At 38.2% G+C, this 22,606-nt stretch overlaps 1 protein-coding gene across 11 annotated transcripts in view; it reads right to left on the bottom strand.

Moving 5' to 3' along the window:
• The window catches only part of dysf (dysferlin, limb girdle muscular dystrophy 2B (autosomal recessive)), an 86,205-nt gene that overhangs the window by 6,258 nt on the left and 57,341 nt on the right, over positions 1–22,606 (bottom strand). For 6 of the 11 annotated variants that reach the window (XM_016679727.1, XM_016679733.1, XM_016679732.1 and 3 more), the window contains 11 exons: positions 22,484–22,495; positions 20,616–20,714; positions 16,039–16,167; positions 15,786–15,941; positions 15,617–15,708; positions 12,966–13,136; positions 12,741–12,883; positions 8,791–8,930; positions 8,626–8,714; positions 5,481–5,576; positions 5,253–5,394 (listed from right to left, as the gene is read on the bottom strand). In XM_016679727.1, the coding sequence (XP_016535213.1) occupies positions 5,253–5,394; positions 5,481–5,576; positions 8,626–8,714; positions 8,791–8,930; positions 12,741–12,883; positions 12,966–13,136; positions 15,617–15,708; positions 15,786–15,941; positions 16,039–16,167; positions 20,616–20,714; positions 22,484–22,495 (1,269 nt within the window). The remainder of the gene's footprint in view (positions 1–5,252; positions 5,395–5,480; positions 5,577–8,625; positions 8,715–8,790; positions 8,931–12,740; positions 12,884–12,965; positions 13,137–15,616; positions 15,709–15,785; positions 15,942–16,038; positions 16,168–20,615; positions 20,715–22,483; positions 22,496–22,606) is intronic. The other 5 variants (XM_016679729.1, XM_007568192.2, XM_016679735.1 and 2 more) reach the window with 1 other exon arrangement.

The following is a 22,606-nucleotide window of genomic DNA, read 5'->3' as shown; positions in this document are numbered from 1 at the left end:
ATCCAACTGTGCTCTTAGTTCTAACATTTTTTCTGCTGAATTTGGACCAACTATCATAATTACACAACATAATTATCAGATTTGCACAATGTTTCCTCACAAGCTACAATTTTTTCAACATATACAGAAGATTTCTGCACTTATACCATCATATTCAGGGTTATATTGCAAGAAACCTCATCACATATCCAACAGCGAGCAACATTCAAGCTAACAGCTAATCAGAGTCAAGTTAACAGCTAATCAGAGTCAAGTTAACAGCTAATCAGAGTCAAGCTAACAGCTAATCAGAGTCAAGAACAGCTAATCAGAGTCAAGTTAACAGCTAATCAGAGTCAAGCTAACAGCTAATCAGAGTCAAGCTAGCAACTACTTAGTGATGCTAAAAGCTATTCAAAGTCAAGCTAACTATTAATCACAGATTATATAGTTTCTTGGAGTAACGCTAAAAGCTATTCAAAGTTAAGCTAACTGATAATTAGATTCCAGCTGTATACTAATCAGGGGCATCTTAACTTGACTACCGATCAGAGTCAAGCTAATCCTAATAAGAGATATGATAGCAACTTTACTAGGAGTAAAGTTAACAGTTAATCAAAGTAAAGCTAACTGCTAACCCAAGTTCACCATCAAATATGGCTGCCAGCACATAGGATCCTGTAAATGTAACTACTAAGCTCATTTTGGTTTTGAACACACAAAATGAACAAAAATATATGATCAGCTTGTGTTTTTTAAACTAGCTAGCTCCAAAACAATTAGCAAATCAAAGGATTTTCCAACTCATGTGTGAGATCAGTTCAAAAACAGTATCAGCGTCAAGCCAACAGACAAAATCAAGCTAACTGCTAGCCGGAGTTAAGCTAATACGAATGAAAAGGTAAATTTTCAACATGTTTAATCAAAACTTAGTGTGTTATTTCCTCTCCATTCTTACACTGCTTGTTGTGGGCGTTAGCATGGTGCTAAAAACAGACAATTTAATAGCTTTGTGAGTTCGACACTCCACACATTGACGTTGTGATGGGAACTGTTATTCAATATATTGTGCAGCTAAATGTAATATTAAAATATTTACTTAAAGCCACTTTTGCTGCTAATCTCACTTGCTATTTTATCTTGGTGTCGATCAGCTGAATCTGTAAAGTTGCTCTCATACACACTTCCTCCTGTCAACCCAGGAAAACAAATGTTGCCTTTATTGCTTGTAGCCTCGTTCCAGGAAAAGACAGAGAGATATATTAGATTGTTTCTGTTTTTTTTAAACAATAAAATGTGTCAGTCCACCCAATTTGTTCTGCTGCGTTCCCCAACACCCAGAGCCAACTCCAACACTTGATGATAACAGAGACAAACAGTAGAGTAAACATAACACCCTCTGCGTGTGTGAAGTTAATAATGTCTAGATCCCTGGCAAAGCGTGCTCAGCGTCTGGCTTGGTTTGAGTACAAACTCTGTCCAAGTACATTAAGTTATTACTCCACCGCTGTCATGAGCAGCAGCTGAGGTGAGCTTGACTAACTGTTCTCTACAATACTGAACAGCATAAATCACGTTCTTGGTGTTGCCAGAGTCCTAAGTACAGGAACTTCTTCTCCAGCATTTCCTCAATCCATCTTTTTTTTCCTTCTCTGAGATCCCATTGGTCGTTGCAGAAGATTTGTAGAGGAAGTGGCAGTTTGAGTAAAAGATTGATGTAAAAACTACAAATTATTACCCGATACTCACAGAAATATAATAGTTTAAATGGACCTCTATGCAAAACTCTCTCTTGACTTCACAGGTATTTCTGGAAATAAGTTAATGTTTTGTGGTGTTTGTAAAATGTTTAAAGAACTTCCTGAATGTTGAGTCACAACTGACAGGAACTGCGGCGTTACCCTAGCAACTTCTCTGGAACTCTGTCCGTTACCTAGCAACCTCTCCGGAACTCCGCCCGTCGCCTAGCAACCGAAACAGAACTCCTCAAAATTACGCTACTGATCCCAAAGGGAAATTAAATAGTTTTACCGTTGTACAATGGCTGCTGGAAAAGACTTACCATCCAGAAACCAATTATTCCTCCTTATCTTTATCTCATTATCAGCTTGTCTTTCTTTGGAATAAACTCGTTTGCACAATTGCTTAAAAGTCCTACTACTGAAAATAATAATATACCAAAGTATCCATCCAGAAACCACTTGCTGCATTATGGTGGTTGTGCAGGAAGCTCCACTTCTGCATTTCAATGATGTACTGTTGTATAATTGCGCATCTGTTTGCAGCCATTTTCCTGTGCTAGTGTGAAAGCTGATCTGGGATGTGAGGCCAGCAGCAGATTGTTTTTATTTAAAGTGATAAGACACCATAAAATAGGCAGAACTGAACAGACTAAAGTCTTTGTATCTAAGAATGATTCTGCGCAAAAATGTACTGAACATGTTTTGCATAGGCCAGGGACGTCAAACTTATTTACATCTTGGGCCATATCAAGACCACGAATGTCCTCAGAGGGCTGGTTGTGGCAGAACATACTGATAAAACCTGTTAAACTGCTACAACATGAATAAATAGCCATTTCTGCCTCCAGTAAGTACTTCTTAAAGACAAATAATACTGAACATCTTTTCATTTGGCAGATTGCAGGTAAAAACTGATTCAGTTTGATTAATAAAACAGTACAGAAACATTATTTTGAAGGTTTTATTTATGGTTCCTGTTAGACTCTAGAGGGCCACAGAAAAAGCTATGGCGAGCGAGATTTGGCCCCCGATCCTTGAGTTTGTCACAGACGTGTCCTGACTTGTTCAGGGAACAATAATCCGTCACCCTTCATGTTTTTAGGAAATGTCTGGGTAAAATTGTAGATTCTTTGATTGATAATGAATAGAAAATGTGAAACTTTGAGGTAAATTATCTTCAATTATGATAAAAAGTTTCTCCAGATTTCTTTAGATCCAGTTGTAAAACCGACGCTCTGAGGTTTCTGTCTCCATGGTCTCCATTCCTGGCTGCCTCTCTCCGCCCAGCAGGGTCTCATTTAAAACTCCCCGTTGTCTTTTCAGCTGCTCCCTGATTGAAGACGCTGGTGAGAGCAAGCGAACGCCGCTGTAAAACACGTCGGCAGAGAGCGGCTAAAGAGGCTCGGCGTCCGGCCAAGCACAGCAAATGACAGCCGGCTGGTTGCTCCAACTTTCGGAGCGCTGCTGTTGTTTCAGCTCCTCGCTGCATGTTTTCGTTGAGTCTCTGGGCTTTCAGCGGCATCCACTCCTCCTCGTGGAAATGTCACATCATTATTTCTGTTAATTGCAGGCAGCAGTGGATTAGTTAGCGGGAAGGGAGGACCTGGCCTCAGTCTGACTCAGCGCTCTGATCCATAACTCCTGATATTATGAAACGTCCACCTGTAATTTACCGCCACGTTCTGCGGCCGTCGTATTATCACAGTTGCAGATGTGATGGTTGGACGGCTGTTGGTCCAGTGGCTGTTAATTACGGCGTGAGACATGAAAACGGGGAGAGAGAGAGAAAACGGCAAAAACAAGCAGCAAATATTCTGTCGTTTTGACTGCGCCTCGCTGCAACACCAAGAGTTTCTTCAAATTCGATGCAAAAGCTTTGAAACTGTGTAGTTTGATAGATATTATCAAACTACGCAGAATAAGTTGATTTCATGACTTTAAAATAGTGCTGGGTGAAATGGAGTTAAAAATCTATCAAATATTTAGTGGTACTATTGTGGTAACAGTAAACGTGACAATAAGAACATCTTTTGTTTATGTCTTTTCTAGGTAACTATATGTCTGTGATTGCATAAAACTTCAATTATAGTTTCACAAACACAAACAATGCTCTTAAAAAGCATAAATATGCTCCTCTAGGACTCTAGTCATATAAAAAAGTGTTATTTTTTACCATTAAACTACACAAAATAACTACATTTAATCATATTTTCAAATTAATTTATATACTCATTGAATAAACGGTGGAGAAAATAGTAAAATGACCAACAATAATGACAATTCTGGGGTTCTTTAAACAAAAAGAAATTTATCATGATAAATGATAACAGGATAAATGCCCACAGGAAGAGCAGCCATATTGAATCACACCTTACAAGTCGTCACAATTCAAATTGATTTTTCCCTCTGGGAAGTTGGAATTTCCCATTTTCCGACTACAACTGGAACGTAACATGAAATGTGGTGGAAGTGTTTTCCAAGACAGACATGAAAGAGTGTGTCTTAAATCAAGTCGCCATGTTGAAATAGAATATATACTTTATTGATCCCCAAGGGGAAATAGATTAATTAGTCAATATTGTTGAATATAAGCTTAATGTAAAATAATCAGTCAGAAAATGTTAAAAAAGTAAAAAGACGGGAGGATATCATCTGACTTCTTCACTGGAATGCTGCTATCTCTTTAAATTTCGACAACTTTGTTTAATTTTGTAATATTTTGCCGCCATTAAAGTCTTCAATAACAAAGAAAAAAGTTGCCAGATTCATCACTAGTTGTTTTTTTGTTTTAAGGTGTTAAGTATAGCTACAAAGTGGTAAAGTTAAGCTAAAGTGCTTCATTTGCTCCGCCCACTTTTGGACACGCCCCCCAGTGTCTCTTGGCTCCGCCCACTTAGGAATTTTTCACTTTTATAGCGGTTTTACATTACAACCCAAAACACAATGAATCAATTAATCACATGATAAATTAAAAATGTCATTAAAGAGTTTCTCCCCTTTAATACTGTTGAAAAGCCGCAATTTTGAGAAACATTTAACACCCAGTACGAAGTAGTTAGTTTGCACTACCTGCCTCTTTTGCCTGTTTTCCCTGTCTAAGTTACCTATTTACCATTCTTTGAAAATCAGTTTTGGATACAGAGACTTCATAATCCATTTTAATTATTGTTCTGTTTATTATGTATATTAAAATATTTTTCCAGTTCCAGTGTTAAATGTTCTTTAGAAAATTTAAGTATTTTTGTCTTTGAGTGGATATATTTGTACTAAAAAGCAATTATTATTATTATTATTATTATTATTATTATTATTAGTTTAATCTGGAGTCAAAACAATATTATTGTTTATCACAATAACTTCTGGGTCAATTTATCATACAGGTAAGAGGAAAGCAACAATATTTCCTAAACAGAAAGACATAGTAACGCACTGCGAGTTGGATAAATAACTTCAATCTGATTGGAAACGTGTTTGATTATTGGAAAAATGGGTCGTTTTAAATTAATATCCCTACTTTTATGACAGGTTTACCTTCCTATCGACGACACAGAGCTGCTCTGCTGGCAGGTAGTGGAAGGGAAACAGGAACCTGTAGTTGAAGTTTCCCTCGCCGCCCAGCGAGCGGTAATGGACGTCCGTCTTCTGCTTGTTGTGTTCATGTCCGTCGAGCCAGCTGAGAAACGCAGACGGTTTCCTGGTTAACTCAACAAACGTCTCAAACTGAATAAGAAAAGGAAGAACTGAACCAAACCGTCGTACCCTTTGACGTAGATGTCGCTCATCCTCTCGCCGCTGACGCTGACATCGTCCAGGATGACGTCGCTGGTGTTCCAGATGATGCAACGCAGGAAGAACCTGCAGGAAAACTAAGCAGCTCAGGAACTGATCGAGTTACATCAATGTCCTTTATTATAAAAATGTTGCTAATTTTCTAAAAAAACAAAAAAATCATCAAAGTTCAAGAAGAAAGGTGTCGTTGTCCGCTTAGCCCTCAAATTTCAACTGAATAAATTGATTAAAATGGTTTTAATTAAAATGAAATATTAGAATTACTACAGTTATAATAATTCTCATTCCTGAACTCATGCAGAAATAGAAAAACACAAAATAAATCTAGTGGTAGTTTTGTTTTTATTGCTCTCAATCCAGCAACATTAGTGGAGTTAGTTGCTAAATTATTTTACCTTCAGTTGTTATAAAAATGCTTTATATATTTAATAAGAAATTCGACTTTGCAAATTGTGGCTCTGTCTCTTTAAGAAGCTCCTAGCCTAACAGACGCTCCCTATCACAACAATGCTTCTCCATGATGCCATTTACAACCATTTGCAGGACATCAGCAGATGTGTCGTTCCACCAGGTGTTTGCTAACTGCTGCTGCTAGTCTAGAGGAGCCACACATTAGTTGTCTTGCATCTCATTAAAATAAAACAGCAAAAAAATAACCAGACTTGAAAGTTTTGGTGGTTTTGAAAACCAAACGTTTTAAAATATTGGATTAGTGAACAAAGATTAAAATAAATAAATAAGAGGTCACTAATGCCTGTTGATGCATTTTCAACACATACCACTTTGCCTTCATTTAGTGGTTTCAAATTAGCCCCAATTTACCAAATCTTAAAATAAACATCATAATTTATATAAATTTTACAGAAACTGTTAATTTCTGCTTAATTTAGAATCTTTTAGAAGCAAAAATATTTTTTATATTATTGTGATCAAATTCAGATGGACAGGGATGAACTGACTCCACTGTAACGTCATGAATTAAGGGTTTATTGTTATTAATGGTGATACTGAGGGTTTCTTTCTAAATAATTCTACAACATTCAATGTAGAAAAGTGGTCAAAATGCCAAGTTTATCCTTTTTTTTTTTAAAGAAACTTTTTTTTTTTTTACTCTTGGGCCAGTAAAAGAAACTTGGTTAGAGCCACCAAATGTCACGACTTTTTGAAAAAAGACAACATATAATTTTATGTAAATATCTACTACAGGCAATTTGTTGTTTTTAAAGAAGCACCATTTTCTTGTATTTTAGGACTTATAATAATAAAAATAAATATAACATTTAGCACAAAACGATGGAAAATTATGTAAAAAAAAAACTAAACTAAAAAAAGTACTTAAATTTCAAGTTAATAACAAAAACACATCCTCACCCCCCTCCCCCACAAAAAAAACAAACAAAAAAAAAACAGATTTTGTTTTTATATCCAAGTTTAAAAACATAAACTGGTTCTTTTTAAATTTTTTGCTAAAGTTACTAGAGCCACTTGAGGCTCCGGAGACTATTTATCTGGAATAGAAACAAAATTAAAAAGAAATCTTGGTTAAAAGGGCAGCAAAGCTAAAAAAATATTTTTTACAACATTCACAACACCAGTTTTAGCTGCACAGGGATCAGTTTCCTTCCAAATAATAGGAAAATTACTCTGCGCGACGCTAAATGATGAAATTCCCTCGTCTGCCACAAAGACTTCAGTATAAAACGAACAAGATTTTCACCAAAACCCAAAGTTGTCCTTATGACAAGTAATGAATGGTCACATTTTAATACCAGAAGCACAAAGACCACGCTGTTGTTCTGTGGTGGGAATGCTTTGTGGTGCCCTGTTGGGAAAAATGTGTCATTATGTTTTAGACTTTTCCTATAACAGAAGCTGCTTTGGACAAACTTTAAGCAAATTTTACGTCTGAGTCAGATGAAAAACTCCATTTTAGTAGCAGCAGTGAGAATATCAGGTCTTTATTAAGCCCTTAAAGGGCCAGTTGTTGACCGTCACCCAGTGCATGAAACACACACAAAAACACAACAATGAGTATGAATATAAACATAAAATATGAAGTTCAAACCAAGTCTACAGCTAAATTTAAAGTTTAAAATATTTAGAAAAAGGTTTCGATTTAGAAGAAACCGCCAACCTGAAGGCAACTGAATAAAAAATAAAATGTGTCTTAATGTTACTAAAGGCACAAAAAAACAAAACAAAAAATCACAGCATTGGTAAGAAAAAATAATATTTCTGTGACTCACTCCAGAAAGTGAGAATCTTCTAATATGTAGATTATTTTTGCTAGTTTTGTGTCTCCATCACTTTAAAGATATTGATAAATGTTTCTAGAGGTCATCAAAGGTCAACCAGCCACATGCACAAGATGAAGAGACTGGGTCAGTAAACTCTGCAGCAGGTTGGTCTCTGGTGTAAAAAAAGTAAACAAAAATAGCACAGCTGATTAGCAGCATATTTCATTTGACTTCATAAATAAACAATAAATCAATTAATCGCATGATGAATCAAAATAAATTTGATTATTTCCATTTGCCTGATTTGTAGTTTTTCCTCATTTTTCTACCAAAACCTAGATGTTTAAAGTTTTCATTCTGATGTTTTGGTGTCAACTAGCCTCTTATTTTGAAGGATAATTTTGTTTACAGAGATTTTATATAATTCATTTAATTTACTCTTTCTGTTGTTTTGTTTGTTTATTTTGAATATTTTAAAATATCCTCCAGTTTCAGTGTTAAATGTTCAACATATTTAAAGTTTATAAACATTTGCGAATGTGTCTTTTAATGTGACTACCATTATATTACTTAAAAATTATGTCAAAACAACAAAATCATCGTTTATCACAATAATTTCGGGGACAATTTATTGTCCAGCCATTTGTTATCCTGACAGGTTGACCTTTGATGACCTCTGGAAAGGCTTATTAAAATCTTTAAAACCACAAATTAAATTTTTGCTGCACAAGCCAGCTTTTAATTTGAAAATCCTGGTTGGATTTTGCTGTTCTCCCTCTTTCTGGTGCACTCACCACACTTTTTCCTTCCACTTAACTTTCTATGACTTCTTTAGCGTTTTGTGAAGCCACCCAGAGCTTTTTGTTTTGGGTTCTTACTTCTTGGCCTTGCGTGGCGTAACGTTGAACGGGGGTCCGGGCGGTCCAAGGGACTTGGGGAAGACGTCCACCCACATCATCAGTCGCCCCTGACGGACACAACCAGCAGCCAATCAGGAGGCAGAAATCACAGCTGGAGCTACAGGGTGAGAGCGTGCCTGCTACCTGCTCTATGTCGGGCTGCAGCGGGCTGTAGAGCGGTCGGACCTCCACGTGCTCAGGTACCAGGCCCATTTTCCTCAGGATGTGGAGGGACAGCCGCTCCTTGACCGGACCGAGGTATCGCTTGGACACGTCTCTGTCATCTGAAACACGCCAGAGTTTGGTTTTAGAAAGGTCAACAGGAGGAACTGGGGCAGGACCAATTCGTTATTCACGCTGCGCGGTCTCTGTGTCGCAACCAAACCAGGAATTTTCCAGGAGAAGTGAAATTATGAACGTCTGAGGTCAACGTCGAGAGTTTATGACCGATAACGTTGAGTCATCTGAGAGAGGAGAGGACGGAAAGACTGAGGAGGACAGGAAGGGGCGGCGAGGAAAAAGAGAACCGGAGATAGAGGAGAGAGGAGAAAAGGAAATAAAACCCACATTTTGAACGTTTTTATGCTTCTGTTTGGGTTTATTGGTTGGTTTTGATCAGATCTACCTGACCTAAGCTTCATACTGTCAATATCGGAGCAAAACGTAGAGAAACTGCTTTACAAACATAGAAAGTACCAACTACTTAACAAGAATCAAACATGCAGAACCAACACTTAGCGTTATGTTGTACAAATCTGGAACTGAACCCAGGACAACAAGAATCCAGAGAAACCTACTAGTTTATAAACTATGGACCACTTGTTCTTATTAAACATGGGGAACCAGTGTTTAGTTTTCTACTTTTACCTTTTTGTTTTTCTGTTGGTTTTGTTGTTTAGTTTGTATTTTCTTTTAATTTATTTGAACTGCCTTGTTGCTGAAAATGTGCTATTTAAATAAAATGTCCTTACCCAAAACAAAAAGTTTAGACTGATTTAACTTCAGACAGTGAGAAAGAAAATGTGTTTGTGTCATTTTGTTTTAGTCCTCCATATTTAATTTAAGATTCTGATTTGATAAACTGGATTAAGGTGAGAAAACTGGGAAAGTCAAAGAGACTCTGGAGTTTTTTCTATATTACTACAGAATCAGACAGGAAGAGTTTTCCATGTGAAGTTTTGGAAAGTTCTGGAAGAAAACCCAAACCACACATTGGATGTTCAATGTGTCAAAAAATAATAAATTAATTAAGACCATTTTATTTAGATATTCCAGTGTTAAATGTTCATTATAATTTCAAGTTTATTAATTTATGAGAACGTGTTACTGCATTATTTTGCCATTACCATTATAATCCATGGAAATGACAATATTATATAGTTTATCGCAATAATTTCTGGGAAAAATCTGTTATCATGACAGGAAACATTACAGAACAAACCAGCCCGGGATTACTGAATGGATATAACATTTAATGTGTGTACAATGGAAATGAACAGCATTTAAGACCAAACAATTTAGTTTAAGACGATAAATTTGGGTCGACTACGTGAAACTCATGAGATACAATTTTATTTTTAGTGACCAAGGTTGATAATCATCTCTGTTATAATGGATTCATCCATCATTGTTGAATTTTAGTTTGTGTATTTCCTTTATTATAATGATCTTTTACTCATTTCTTTGCATTTCTTACTATTTATTTATTATTTAGCATTATTCCATTTTTCATTCCAGTCATTTTAACTTTTCTCTGAGTTTTTAACAGTTGTATTATTTATAATAATGCTCAGGTCTACTGCTAATATCTTACTGAAATTGGAAAATTCACTTCCTTGGGAATCAATAAAGATAAAATAAACTCCAAATGAACTTCGAAAAGCTCCGACAAATTGGTACCAACAACTAATCAGCTAAAGATCCTGGTTTTACTTTCAGAGCTGATGCTGAAATGTGAGCCTGAGGGTCATAAATTTACCTTTTGGTTCACATTTAAAGTGTAAAGTTTGTAGCCATGATGGAGGAGAAAAGAAGGAAAGAATATTTCAAACAGACTTAATTCTGGATGTGAGGTGAAAAAAAGAACTTCAGCTGAATGGAGGAACAAAAACTAATAAGTCGGAAAAAAAGGGGAGACGTCCAGTTAGCGCATCCGCTCGGCGGGCAGTGAGCTGACGCACGGTAACCGCGACAACCGTGGAAAGAGAACGTGGCATCGCTCCTCGCTGACCGTCAGGCGACCGCGATGTGGATGTTGGCAAACACACACACACACGACTGCACCATAAATCACCAAACCGACAGCCGTGACCTCGAGTCGCGGCGCGGCGGCGGCGGCCCTGGAGCACGTGTGGCCTCGGTTCAGGGGCCAAAATGGATCCCGAACATTTATCTCCTGGCTCTGCTCCTCAGGTGGTCCAGCGGTTTCCTCCTCAGCTCCTCACAGAAGTAAGGGGAAGAGGAGGAAACCGAGCCGGAGAGAGAGGGAGCATCAGGGCTGAAATTAAGCTGCTTATTACAGATTTCTTGAGATTAATCTACGATAATAAAATAATAGAATAGCTGAAAATAATGGAAGAAAAGGTGAAATAAAAAGGTCAGGAAGAAGGGTCAACTTCATACTGGTTGATTTAAAGTGAAACTATTGTGCAACATTCACATTTTTATACTTCCATTTTGATCTAACAACAGACCAAGTACTAAAAAAAACAAAAAAAACAACAACCCCAGCTGTCCTTTTTGATAATAACTTAATGTTTTTCGCCATTTTCATTATTTATCCAAAAAGTCTAAAGTTTGAAATATTTAGCAATTTTGGTCAAACATCTTTCTCTCAAACATTGATCAGGAGTGTCGATATGTATTTTTTGTTCGTCTCGAAGCCATAGTTCCTCTAAGCTTTGTGCTGCGCTTGACTGCTAAGATGGCGCAGATCGCTTCAGAGTTGAGGAAACTATGACTTGTTGGTTCTTATCCTGTCCTCCTTTACAGTTTGTTTCTGTTTGTGACCCGATATGCATCATAGTTTTTTGTTATGCGGTGTATCCCTGATGTTATGTTTAAAAATAATAAAGATAATGTGAATCTCTGACTTTGTCACGTTCCATGGGCACTGCACCGTTACCTAGCAACCCCAGCCAAGCCCAGCTCCGTTACCTAGCAACCCCAGCTCCGTTACCTAGCAACCTAAGCAGCGTTCCAGCACATTTGGTCAGCTGATTTTACCACAATATGGAATGAAAAAATTAGAAAAGAGCCCCAACTTAAAAATGTTAATATGTTGCATGTGATCAAATTTGCCAAATTAATTTATTTACATTTGTGTAACGTGACAACTTAATAAACTTGATATATTCACTTGGATAAACTTAATTTCATTACTTCTAACAAATTAATTCTTTTTTTTTTATACGTTTTCTTTTTTTAATGTAGGCAGTACAATGGCTGCTGGAAAACGTGCTTTGTTGTCAACTTACCATCCAGAAACCACTTGATGAATTCTTGTTGGTTGTGCAGAAGGCTCCACTTCTGCTTTTCAAAGTTGTACTTCTGTTTTCCTGTCATATTTTTGTGCTTTTTGTCGTTTGGAAACCACTGTAATAACTGTTTACCAGAGTCAAGGCATTGACAAGAGGTGCATAGTGGCTGGGTAAGGTCTTTAACCTGATGGAAATGCTGTAGTGAGGACCGAAACATAGCTGTAAGAACAACTACAGAAACAACTACACACACTGGACGTCAATGGAGATTGTTTTTACATCTGTTTAAGGTCTGTCAGTCCTTATCTTTGGTTAGACCAGAAAATAAAACGTTGAAATTTGACTTTCCCCCCAAAAGGTCCCAGCTAAATTCAGCCTAAATAAAAACCTCAAAACTTCAGGCTTGGTCGGCCCATTTAAACAACCGCAACCACATTTTGGACCACAGTTAAAGTTCAACATACGCCTTTTCACCTTTCAACCACATTTTCACATTTAGACGAAAGGCAACATAACCATTTCTACATCTGCAGGATGAAATGTCAACAAACATCAAGGAGGAGTGATAAAGTCATAAAAGAGGAAGCCGTTTTATTTTGAGCGGATGTTGCTCACCCAGGTCTGCGGCCGTGTATCTCTGCCCTCTGAACCAGACTGCTTCGTCTTCATACACGGGTTTCCTCAGGTTTCGTCGCTCACACAGCCTGCAGAGCAGCTGCCTGGGAGTCAGCTGATCCCTCCACTGGTTTACCCCTGATCTAATATTTAAAAACAGAAATCTGTAAGAAAGTGAAGTTCTGGAAGACGTAATCCCAGTTAGAGGTGGGTGTGTTTACTCACATGCAGTAGGACTGCGGCAGGCCACACGTGGCTCCATATTTGGACAGGAAGCGGTTCTCCAGGTCGATCAGCGTCTCGCCGATCTTCTCGTCTTTGGTGAGCATGTCGTGGTCATACAACATCACCCGCAGGTCCTTCTCCAGAGGGAGGGAGCAGGTGAGCTCGAACAACCTGCAGACAAAGCAGCTTCAACTGAACCGAATGTTTCCGTTTCCGAGTCCTGGAAACACAAACAGAAGCTAATGTTGTTGTTTACGTCCAGAAATTTCATGCATGAGCACAACGCTGGAGGGCAAAAAGACCATTCTGTTGCTTGCCATCCAAAGCTGGTAGAACAACGCTGTTAACTAAATGAAACCTGGAGATTTAGGTATTAAATCAGTGCAGAACAACTCAAAACCACTTATATTCTTCTTTTTTCTCACAATCTGTGTCAGTTACTCTATACACACCCATTGCCATAGCAACTGACTGAGAACATCTACATGTTCAGATTGTCAAAGTCAAGCTAGCTTAGCTGACCTACTTCCCTCTCCCTTGCTTTTTTTTATTAAAACTTTCACTGACTTGTAAAAGGTGATATAACTGGACCTTGGTATCCCTGTTGTAATATTGACAATTAATAGCAAAGCACTGCTTCTCTTTTTCATTTAAATGCACATTTAAGAATTAGCGTGCTATGCTAACAAATAAAACCAAAGGCAGTCATCATCCCCAAGCATGTAGTAACAGAAGGAAAACCTCCATAAAAAAAGGATGCACACAGGCCAAAAATATTAAATATTGACATTTTGCTTTGTCTCTTTACTATATGATCATTAGCAAATTTCCTGGAGTTGGCATGTTAGATTAGAATAATCCGCAAATAAAAATGCACAATATGTATCTTTAAAAAAATGCAATCTTGGAACATGACTCAGCTTGGGCTTTGCTATTTCTGATAACTGCAAAGTATCTTAAAATTATAATATTGTGCAGAATGTTATCAATATGATTTTTATTCTTTATCTTATTTTTATAAACATTCTTAACACTTTTTGTTTGTTTTTGTGAACCTCCATGCCCCAATGTTGCTGTTACACCTGAATGCACCCAGTGGAGGATATTTCTACTCTACCTTTTATTAAACTGTAGGTCTGGACAGTGATATAGATATGAAATTGATTATTTTGGATGTTTTGTTTTAAAGAATGATCCCTTAGTTTGGTCACTTTGTGTGGTTTTTGCCTGTGATCAGCTCTCTCTCCAGATCTGATTGGTTTGTGTGTACTGACCCCTACTGGCAGGAAAACAACACAGAGACAAAACAAAAGACGAGGAGATCAGCATGTAGTGGCTAATTAACAAGAACAAGATAAATCTGTCAGCTTATTGGAGGTGATGTAATAAATGCAGTCATTAGTGGCTCATTGTTAGCATGTTTGATGTGTTCATGGAAAAGATTGCCTTCGATCTGAGTCATGCTTTGGGCTGGAAAAAGCAAATCCACCCACCAGTGAACACGTTAAATGAGACAGAGTTCAGAGGTAGGTGAGATGTAAAGTTATACATTGCCTTCTGAAAATATTCACACCCCTATGACCATTTTGTCCTACTTCCATGTGTTTTATTGGGGGTTAATGGGAGAGACCAACAGGATGTGGTGCAGAACTGTAAAGTGCCTCCAGAAGGTTTTCTTCAATGACTGCTCTGTATTTGGATCTTTCCATCCAGTCAGAGCAGCTTCCACGTCCCCGCTGAAGTAAATCCTGACCATGACATGATGCTGCCACTGCTATGTTTTACCATAGTGATGGTGTGCTTAGACTAATGTGAGTACTCCACATATTGCTTTGAATGTCGGCAAAAAAAGCTAAAAGTTTGACCTCACCTGACCAGATCATCTTATTTCGTGTTACGCAAACATAGCATGGAGCAAACTGCTATAACAGGAACTTTTGGACTTTAGAATTGACTTTCTTCTTTTTATTGTTACAAAAATGGTTGGTTTGAAGATTGCACAGCTATTTGTCCCACTGATGTTTGTCATATTTAATGATATCAGATTTTAGAGTCTTACAAGACTTTAAAGCTCCTCCAGGTTTTTATATCTAAGTTTCAGGCTCAAGTTTCTACGTTATGAGGGCTTTTTTTAGCCAATGTCTAAGGCGTGAATACAAAACACAGAATAACAATATACAGTGAATATTCCTACAGGGATCAGACTTGAAATACAGAAACAGTCAGTCATTGGACGAATTGATGGGTTTGTGGAGAGAAAGATGGATCGAGGGATGAATGGATGGATAACTGGCTGGTGGATAGATGGGTGGATGAGTAGACGGATGACCGGTTGTTGGATGGATGGTTGGTTGGTTGGAAGGTTTGGTGGAAGGATGGAAAGATGGATAATTGGTTGGATGGATCTACAGACGGATGACTGGTTAATGGATGGATAGATGGATGAACGTATGGATGTACAAATGGATGATTGGTTGGTTGTTGGATGGATGGATGGATGGATGGATGGATGGATGGATGGATGGATGGATGGATGGATGACTAAATAATCTCACATTCTTCCATCGGCGTATTTCAGGAACGAATCGGGTTTTCCTTAGTGAACCTTTGGGTTCTTCTCCAAACCAGCAGGGCAAAGGAACATCACTCACCGTCCAAACACCGGGTCCAAGGTGCAGGGGATGTAGTTCTCATGGTCACTGATGGTCTTCCTCCCCAAGGTGACCTTGACATAAGGGTCACACTAAAAAGACAGGGACGTTTCATTTTAAATCTAACTATAAAATAATCTGTTTCCAGGTAGGTGTGTCAAAGACTCACCTTCCCATTGGCATCTTTGGGCTGCAGTCCTTGGGCCTGGATGACGTAGACCCGGACCACACAGTCCTCGATGCCGTTGGGAGGCAGCTTCCTGAACTGCCTGGGCGGAGCAGGAGCTGACGGGTCGTCTGGCACCGGGTAGATCTTAAACATACCCTGATAACAGAGGAGGCGTCACAAAACGGGTTTCACTTAATAAACACCTGGAACCAAATATCAGAGCTTGAAAGGTGGCCTCCATTTAGGCTTCTACCTTGAACTCTCCCACCACTGAAGGGTCTTCTCCTTCATCCTGAGTCTTTCCTCTGTACAGTTTGAATGTTTGGCAGAAATCAGACAGACCCTCAAATCCTTCAACTTTCTCCAACTCCTGGTCATACACCTGAAATTAAAGGGAAGGACGTGATTAAATAAGAAGACCAAAAATAAAGGAGAAATCTAAAACAAGAGATTAAAAACGTGGGAAATAAAGTGTAAAAACTTCAAAGCAATAGAATGAAATAAAGTGGAAAAAATGGACGAGTCAGAAGAAAGAAAGCATTCTTTTCTTCCCTCAAAAAGCCCTAACCTATGAGGAAATTTTTATGTCTTTGTGTGTTTCAAGGATGACATTATAAAATATCCAGAAGAAACTTACTGGTTGTGTCAATTATACAAGTAACATTTACAGTTTTACAAGAAAAGCATCAACACCCCATCACTTTCTCCCAAGAGGCACCAACAAGTACAAATGAGACAAAAAAAAATATAATAATATCGCAGCAAATACATGAATGATGCAAATTCAGAAACACAAACAAAAATAATTATACAACAGATCCTGCAGATACAGGAAAAAACATACAATCAACAAAAAAATCCAAAAGAAAAAAATCAGACTGGGCTTCACTGAGGTTGCTAGGTAATGGGGTGGGCTTGTCTGGGGTTGCTAGGTAACGGACTAGGCTTCACTGAGGTTGCTAGGTAACAGGCTGGGCTTGTCAGGGGTTGCTAGGTGACGGGCCATACCTACTGATTTGTGACGTTACATTCGAAAAGATTTTGAAACGTCTCATTTTCCAAATGCCAAAACAAAAAAAACAACAACAAAAAAAAAAACATTAACGTATTACCAGAAACGCGCTGGGTGTTTTTTAAGCGCCTGGGCTGTTTTTAGAAGCAGTTGAGGTTCAAATAGAAATGTAAAAATGTACAAAATTCACACTGACATCAGGCCATAGTTGCACAGTCTCGTGTATTTCTAAATGTTTACTTCTCACCATACTATAAGGTATTTTCAGATTGTTTTTTTTAACATATTTCTAATTTACAAACCTGCTCTGAGACCAAACAGTTGTGATTGCTCTCTGTTAAAACTACTCACTCTTGCCTTAGTCTTTTAGTATTTTTGACTAAACTCTTAGCTGCTTCTATCTAAAGTCCTCAGAAGGTTTCCAAGAAAACCCCCGCATTGTTTCATAGGTCATAGCAGCTTAATTCACGTCTTTGTAGGACTCAAAGGGAAGCCAAGAGGCGAACACACACAGAAACGCCTGAACTACGTTGGCGCTGGCATAAGATACAGTCTGCGCTGTTAGTCGGAGCTGGGCGGGGACGTCTTTGTGTCAAAACTACAAGAAGGTTCATTTGTTTTCATTAGAGATGTTTGTTGCATCAGTTGTACAAGTGAGTCTAAAAGTTCTGCCAAAGAAGAAAAAAACTCAATCTTCGTCACAAAGGAGGCTTTAAACGGGGGGCTGAGGAGAAAAGACTAAAAACAAGGCTTCAAGAGTCGACCGCTGACATTACCTCTCCGTTTACTGTTACCTGAGTCTCATGATATCACTTTAAAAGTAGCATGAGGTATTAGTGAATGTTAAACTGACTTTACAAGAGAACAAAAGACAAAAAAGATGTCAGGAAAGAGGCCACAAGGAGGGAAAGGTGATGTTATAAGAGGTTAGGTCATTGCTGAGGGTAATGGTAAGTGTCCAAATTATACACAAAGCATGGATGTGGTAAAGGCACTCATCATTATCACTGTTAAATTATTTCAGAGCTTTTAATAATTCATTTAGACAAGGTGCAATGATTACCCAATATTAAACTATTAATAATAAGGAATATATTAATTCACCACCACCGGAGAGGCTCATAAATAATTTTCACCAAATTCAAAGTCAACCATCAAGTCTTTTAGGGACAAGTCCAAAGTTTTAAGTCTTTTTCCAAAAATCAAAAGTGAATCCAAGTCAAGCAATTTCCTTTTGTCTGGGTGTGACAACCTGGTTTTAAAGGTTAATATAACATCCATGTCAGGCATGAGAGTATGCAAACCTGTAGTGGTGAGCATGCCAGGTAATCTGCTAATGCACTAACAGCAGAGGTAATTTCCTGTTTATCACTTTTGCTAACTTTGAAAACATTTGGCTTGTTTAGCTTCCCGTGAATAAATGCTTTTCTGGATAAATTATTGTCTGTTTTCTAAACTTTCAGCTGAATAAAATGTTAAATCTCTGTAGATGTTTTATTTATCGATCGTTAAGAATCAATAGTTAGGGGTGCTGTAGTGGCGCAGGGGTTAAGCACAACCCACATATGAGGCCTTACTCCCCGACGCTGCTGTCGCAGGTTCAATTCCCGGCCTGGCAACCTTTGCCCATGTTTTCCCCCCTTCTTTCATTTCCCACTTTCCTGTCAATTCTCTATCAAATAAAGGCTACTGGAGCCAAAAAATCAAGTAGTTCATGTTCACATTCATGCTCTTATTTTGAAGTGGGTGAAGACTGTTTACACAGCATTTCTGTTTCTTTTTCAAATAAGAAACATACAGAGACTAAATAAAACAAGGACAGTGGAGAACAAGATATAAACATGAATACAATATTTAAGGGGATTATGGAATATGTATATGAAATCATAACGTCAAACTTAAACTGGTGCATGAGGGTTGCAGTCTTTGAAGGTAGATATCATCTGGATTGAAGTTAGTGCTTTAGAATTAGCGCCCACTAAATACTGTGTTGGTGCAGAACATTAGTACAAACTGTGCAAATGTTTATTAGTGCTTTAGAGTCAGTTGAATTAATTATTAGTGCTTTAGAGTTAGTTGAACCAATTATTAGTGCTTTAGAGTTAGTTGAACTAATTATTAGTGCTTCAGAATTAGTGGAATTAATGTTTATGGTTAGTGCTTTAGGGTTAGTAGAACTATTGATTAGTGCTTTAGCATTAGTGGAACTAATTATTAGTGCCTTAGTGTTAGCCATGCTAATCATAAAGCATTAATTATAAACATTAGTTCCACTAGGATTTTAGCTAGAACTGCCCAACACTGAACTTCTGATGCAGATAATCATCTACAAGTTGTTTAAGCTTCTTCTGGTGTGGGATATCCAGGTCTTCCTTTGTAGGGTTCTGATCAGACTGCCATTTGAACCATAGTACCGGTCCAAATTCAGTCAAAGGGCAGAGGAAGTCACAGAAAGCAGGCGGACAAAGAGTAAAGAGGTGGCAGCTCTGGTCTAAAGGAAGGTAAAGGTTGGAAATAACAACTCATTTTCCAGGGACAGAAGGACTTGTGGGTAAAGAGCTGGTTGAACAAATGAGAGGAACATGAGAGGAAGTGCAGCCAGGCATAAATAAGAACGTACTGGAACAAAATAACAGGCGCTGCAGGAGCAGAGGGAGGGTGAAAAGGAGGCCAGGTATCAACGGAATTGGTCTTTTTTGCCCATTTCCATCAAAATGTCAGTGGTGTTGGAAGTGAAAGTTTTGACACGCCGCAAAAATGTTCATTGGGCAGAATAAATTCACCTATTAGGCTTCCTGAATTAGGAAGTACACTCCAGGTAAATGGGATCATTGTTGAGTTTTTAGTTGGCCCTTGTTCCAGTGCTTTTAACTACTTATGTTAAGATCTGTCTAAAAATAAGAGCTTAGTGGTGAGGACATATCAGAGTCACTTCATGTGCAAAAACCAAAGCTTTCCAATGATGCTGGAACAAACGGACAAGGGTTAAAAAACAAGACAAGGGTTAAAAAACAAGACTGCTTTTGAGGAAAATATTGGAGAATCTGATTTGATAAATGACTTGTTTGGGAACCAGACGAGCAGAGCGACCCATGCCTCAAGTCCTGGTGGAGGGGAAGGTCATCGTTTGGACCAAGAGAATCTGGATGAAGGTTGAACACAGCGTGGGCGATGCAAGAGAAAGGACACTCCTGGGACAAAGGCAGACACTGTGATCGCTTGTTTCAGACCATGGTGACATCAGAGAGTGGCCTTTTTCCTTGAATCTGTCCCACTGCTGTGATCAGAGAAAGGATCCACTTCGATGAATCACGATGACGTTGAACGACAGAGCATGGGAACTACTGTCTGTAGCCAACGAGCAGACAACAACAGGGCAGTGAGCAAAATAAACCAGCCGAGTACGATCACCAGGTGCTTTATTAGGTGATAATGTCCTTCAAGATGGTTTGATCTACTGGGATTTTAATGCACAACCATCTCTACTTTACAGAAAATGGTCCAAAAAGAAAGAAACTATTAAGTCAGTCGTTGGCCGAAAATGCCTTTTTGGGACAATGACAAGAGCAACTCAAATAAAAACTTGTTACCACAAAGGTACTGAATATCATCCCTGAACAAAGGAACCTTAAAGCAGATGAGCTACAGCTGCAGACTAACCAACCAGGTGCTGCTCCTCATTTAGAAATAATCATTCGTTTTAAACCATGTAATTCAACGATTATATCATTTCAAACCTTCCAGGAGGAACAATCGGAAGATGACTTAGTGTTTCATTTCAGGCTTTTCTTTCAGAGTAGCCGTTAACTCTCACTCACCTTCAGGGTGTCGAAGCCTTTCTCCAGGTAAGTCCCACATTTGTTTTTTTCTCCGATGGATGCGTAGAATTTACTCCACCAATCCATGGACTCCTCTCCCTGAAACCAAATGTTCAGAGTCAGAAAACGTCACATTGAGGGGGAAGGTGGTGTACTAAAGAGGTTGTGCAGCAGAAAGTCTGTATTTTCTTACATTTATGTGAAGTTTTTCAAGGTCTCTTATGCAAGATGGGGTTTGTTTGGTTTCCCTGAATGTCCTTCAATCCAAAATACACATTTTGGAGTTCCAGACCTGAATTCAACCCCGGTTTCTCCTCACTGTGTTGCTGACTGATGTAATCTCAACATGCAGACATCCCTTCAATCACCAAAACGTCTTTGGTCCAACAGGGCTTTGCATAATCATTAAGTCTGAATTTGCTTGACAGCTGAACTTCTCCAAAAACCTTTGACTTTTCAAACATATTGAAGGTCCTGTGTTAACTTCTGTTGTTCTTTCTAGAGCTGTGTAGGATTTTTCCAGTGATCACATAGCAAGACGGAGTTGGCCAACTCACGTCAACAGAAGTAAAAACTGTCTCTGGTGGCTCTATGGCATTAAGGTCATGGTATATGGAGATTTGATGCAATGGAAAAGGGCAACACTGCAATGGGAAGTGGGTGGAAACCAACATGTGCACCAGAGGAACCATATTTTAAGAAAGAACGAAAGAAAGAAATCCAACTGTTTATGGATGAAGACAATGGTAATTGTACTTTTTCTTATACAACGATTGAGCTATTTTCAATACTTTATTTTTCCTACTGTCTGATTATCAATGACAGAAAACTAATAAGAGATACCCTGCAAAATACAAAATTTTACCAAGAATTTTTTGTACATTAAATGTTTTAATGCATCAGTTTCAGCAAGACATAAGAGCTTGTTTTAAGTCAATTATTTAGTATTTATTTAAAAAGTATTAGTTCCACTGGCAGATTATATCACTTATGAAGAAAAATTACTCAGTAAAAACGGTTTTTGAGTAACCGTTAGCATCACTCTGAGTAACCGTTAGCATCACTAAAGAGCCGTTAACTTCACTCTGAGTAACCATTAGCATCACTCTGAGTAGCCATTAGCTTCACTCTGAGTAACCATTAGCTTATCTCTGAGTAGCCATTAGCTTCACTCTGAGTAATCGTTGCCTTCTCTCTGAGTAACCGTTAGCGTCACTCTAAATAGCCATTGCCTTCTCTCTGAGTAACCGTTAGCATCAGTCTGAGTCTGATATCTTCAGACTGAGTAGCCATTAGCTTGACTCTGAGTAACCGTTAGCATCAGACTGAGTAGCCGTTAGCTTGACTCTGAGTAACCGTTAGCATCAGTCTGAGTCTGATAGCTGTTATCTCCAGACTGAGCAGCCATTAGCTTCACCTTCAGTAGCCATTATCTTCAGCTTGAGTTGCTGCTAGCTTCAGTCTGATAGCCGTTTTCGTCAGTCTGAGTAGCCGTTAGCCTAATAGTGTAGCTGTTATCTTCACCCTAACAACTCATTAGCCTCTGAATACTTGTAGATTGTATTTGTTAGCTACAATATAAATAACTTTTAATCTGACTCTGAGTACCTGTTAGCTTAACTGTTAGCATTTGACTGTGGTTGTTCAAGAGTGTCTGATTTTGTGGCTCTCATATCATGCACATTATTTTAATAAACCCGACTGAGTGATGTTCACATTAACAGTTTCTTTTCCATAATACTACTTTCACAAATCATTTTAAAACAATAAATATGCAAGATGATAAATACAAGTGCTGCACTGCTGTTTTACAGTGTGTTCCCTCTTGAATATTTAACAGTTTTAGTCTTATAAACACACAGACTTACCCACTGTAACATCTAGTGTCCGTATTAACAGGAAAAAAGAAAACAAAACAGGGATTAGGAATAATCCCACTTTGAACACATTGAAGCTGTAAAATCAAACACTTTGTAAGCAGATATTCCTCA

Source organism: Poecilia formosa, unplaced genomic scaffold (assembly GCF_000485575.1).
Source record: "Poecilia formosa unplaced genomic scaffold, Poecilia_formosa-5.1.2 Scaffold218, whole genome shotgun sequence".
NCBI lineage: Eukaryota > Metazoa > Chordata > Actinopteri > Cyprinodontiformes > Poeciliidae > Poecilia > Poecilia formosa.
This window is presented reverse-complemented; position numbering and strand designations above follow the sequence as displayed.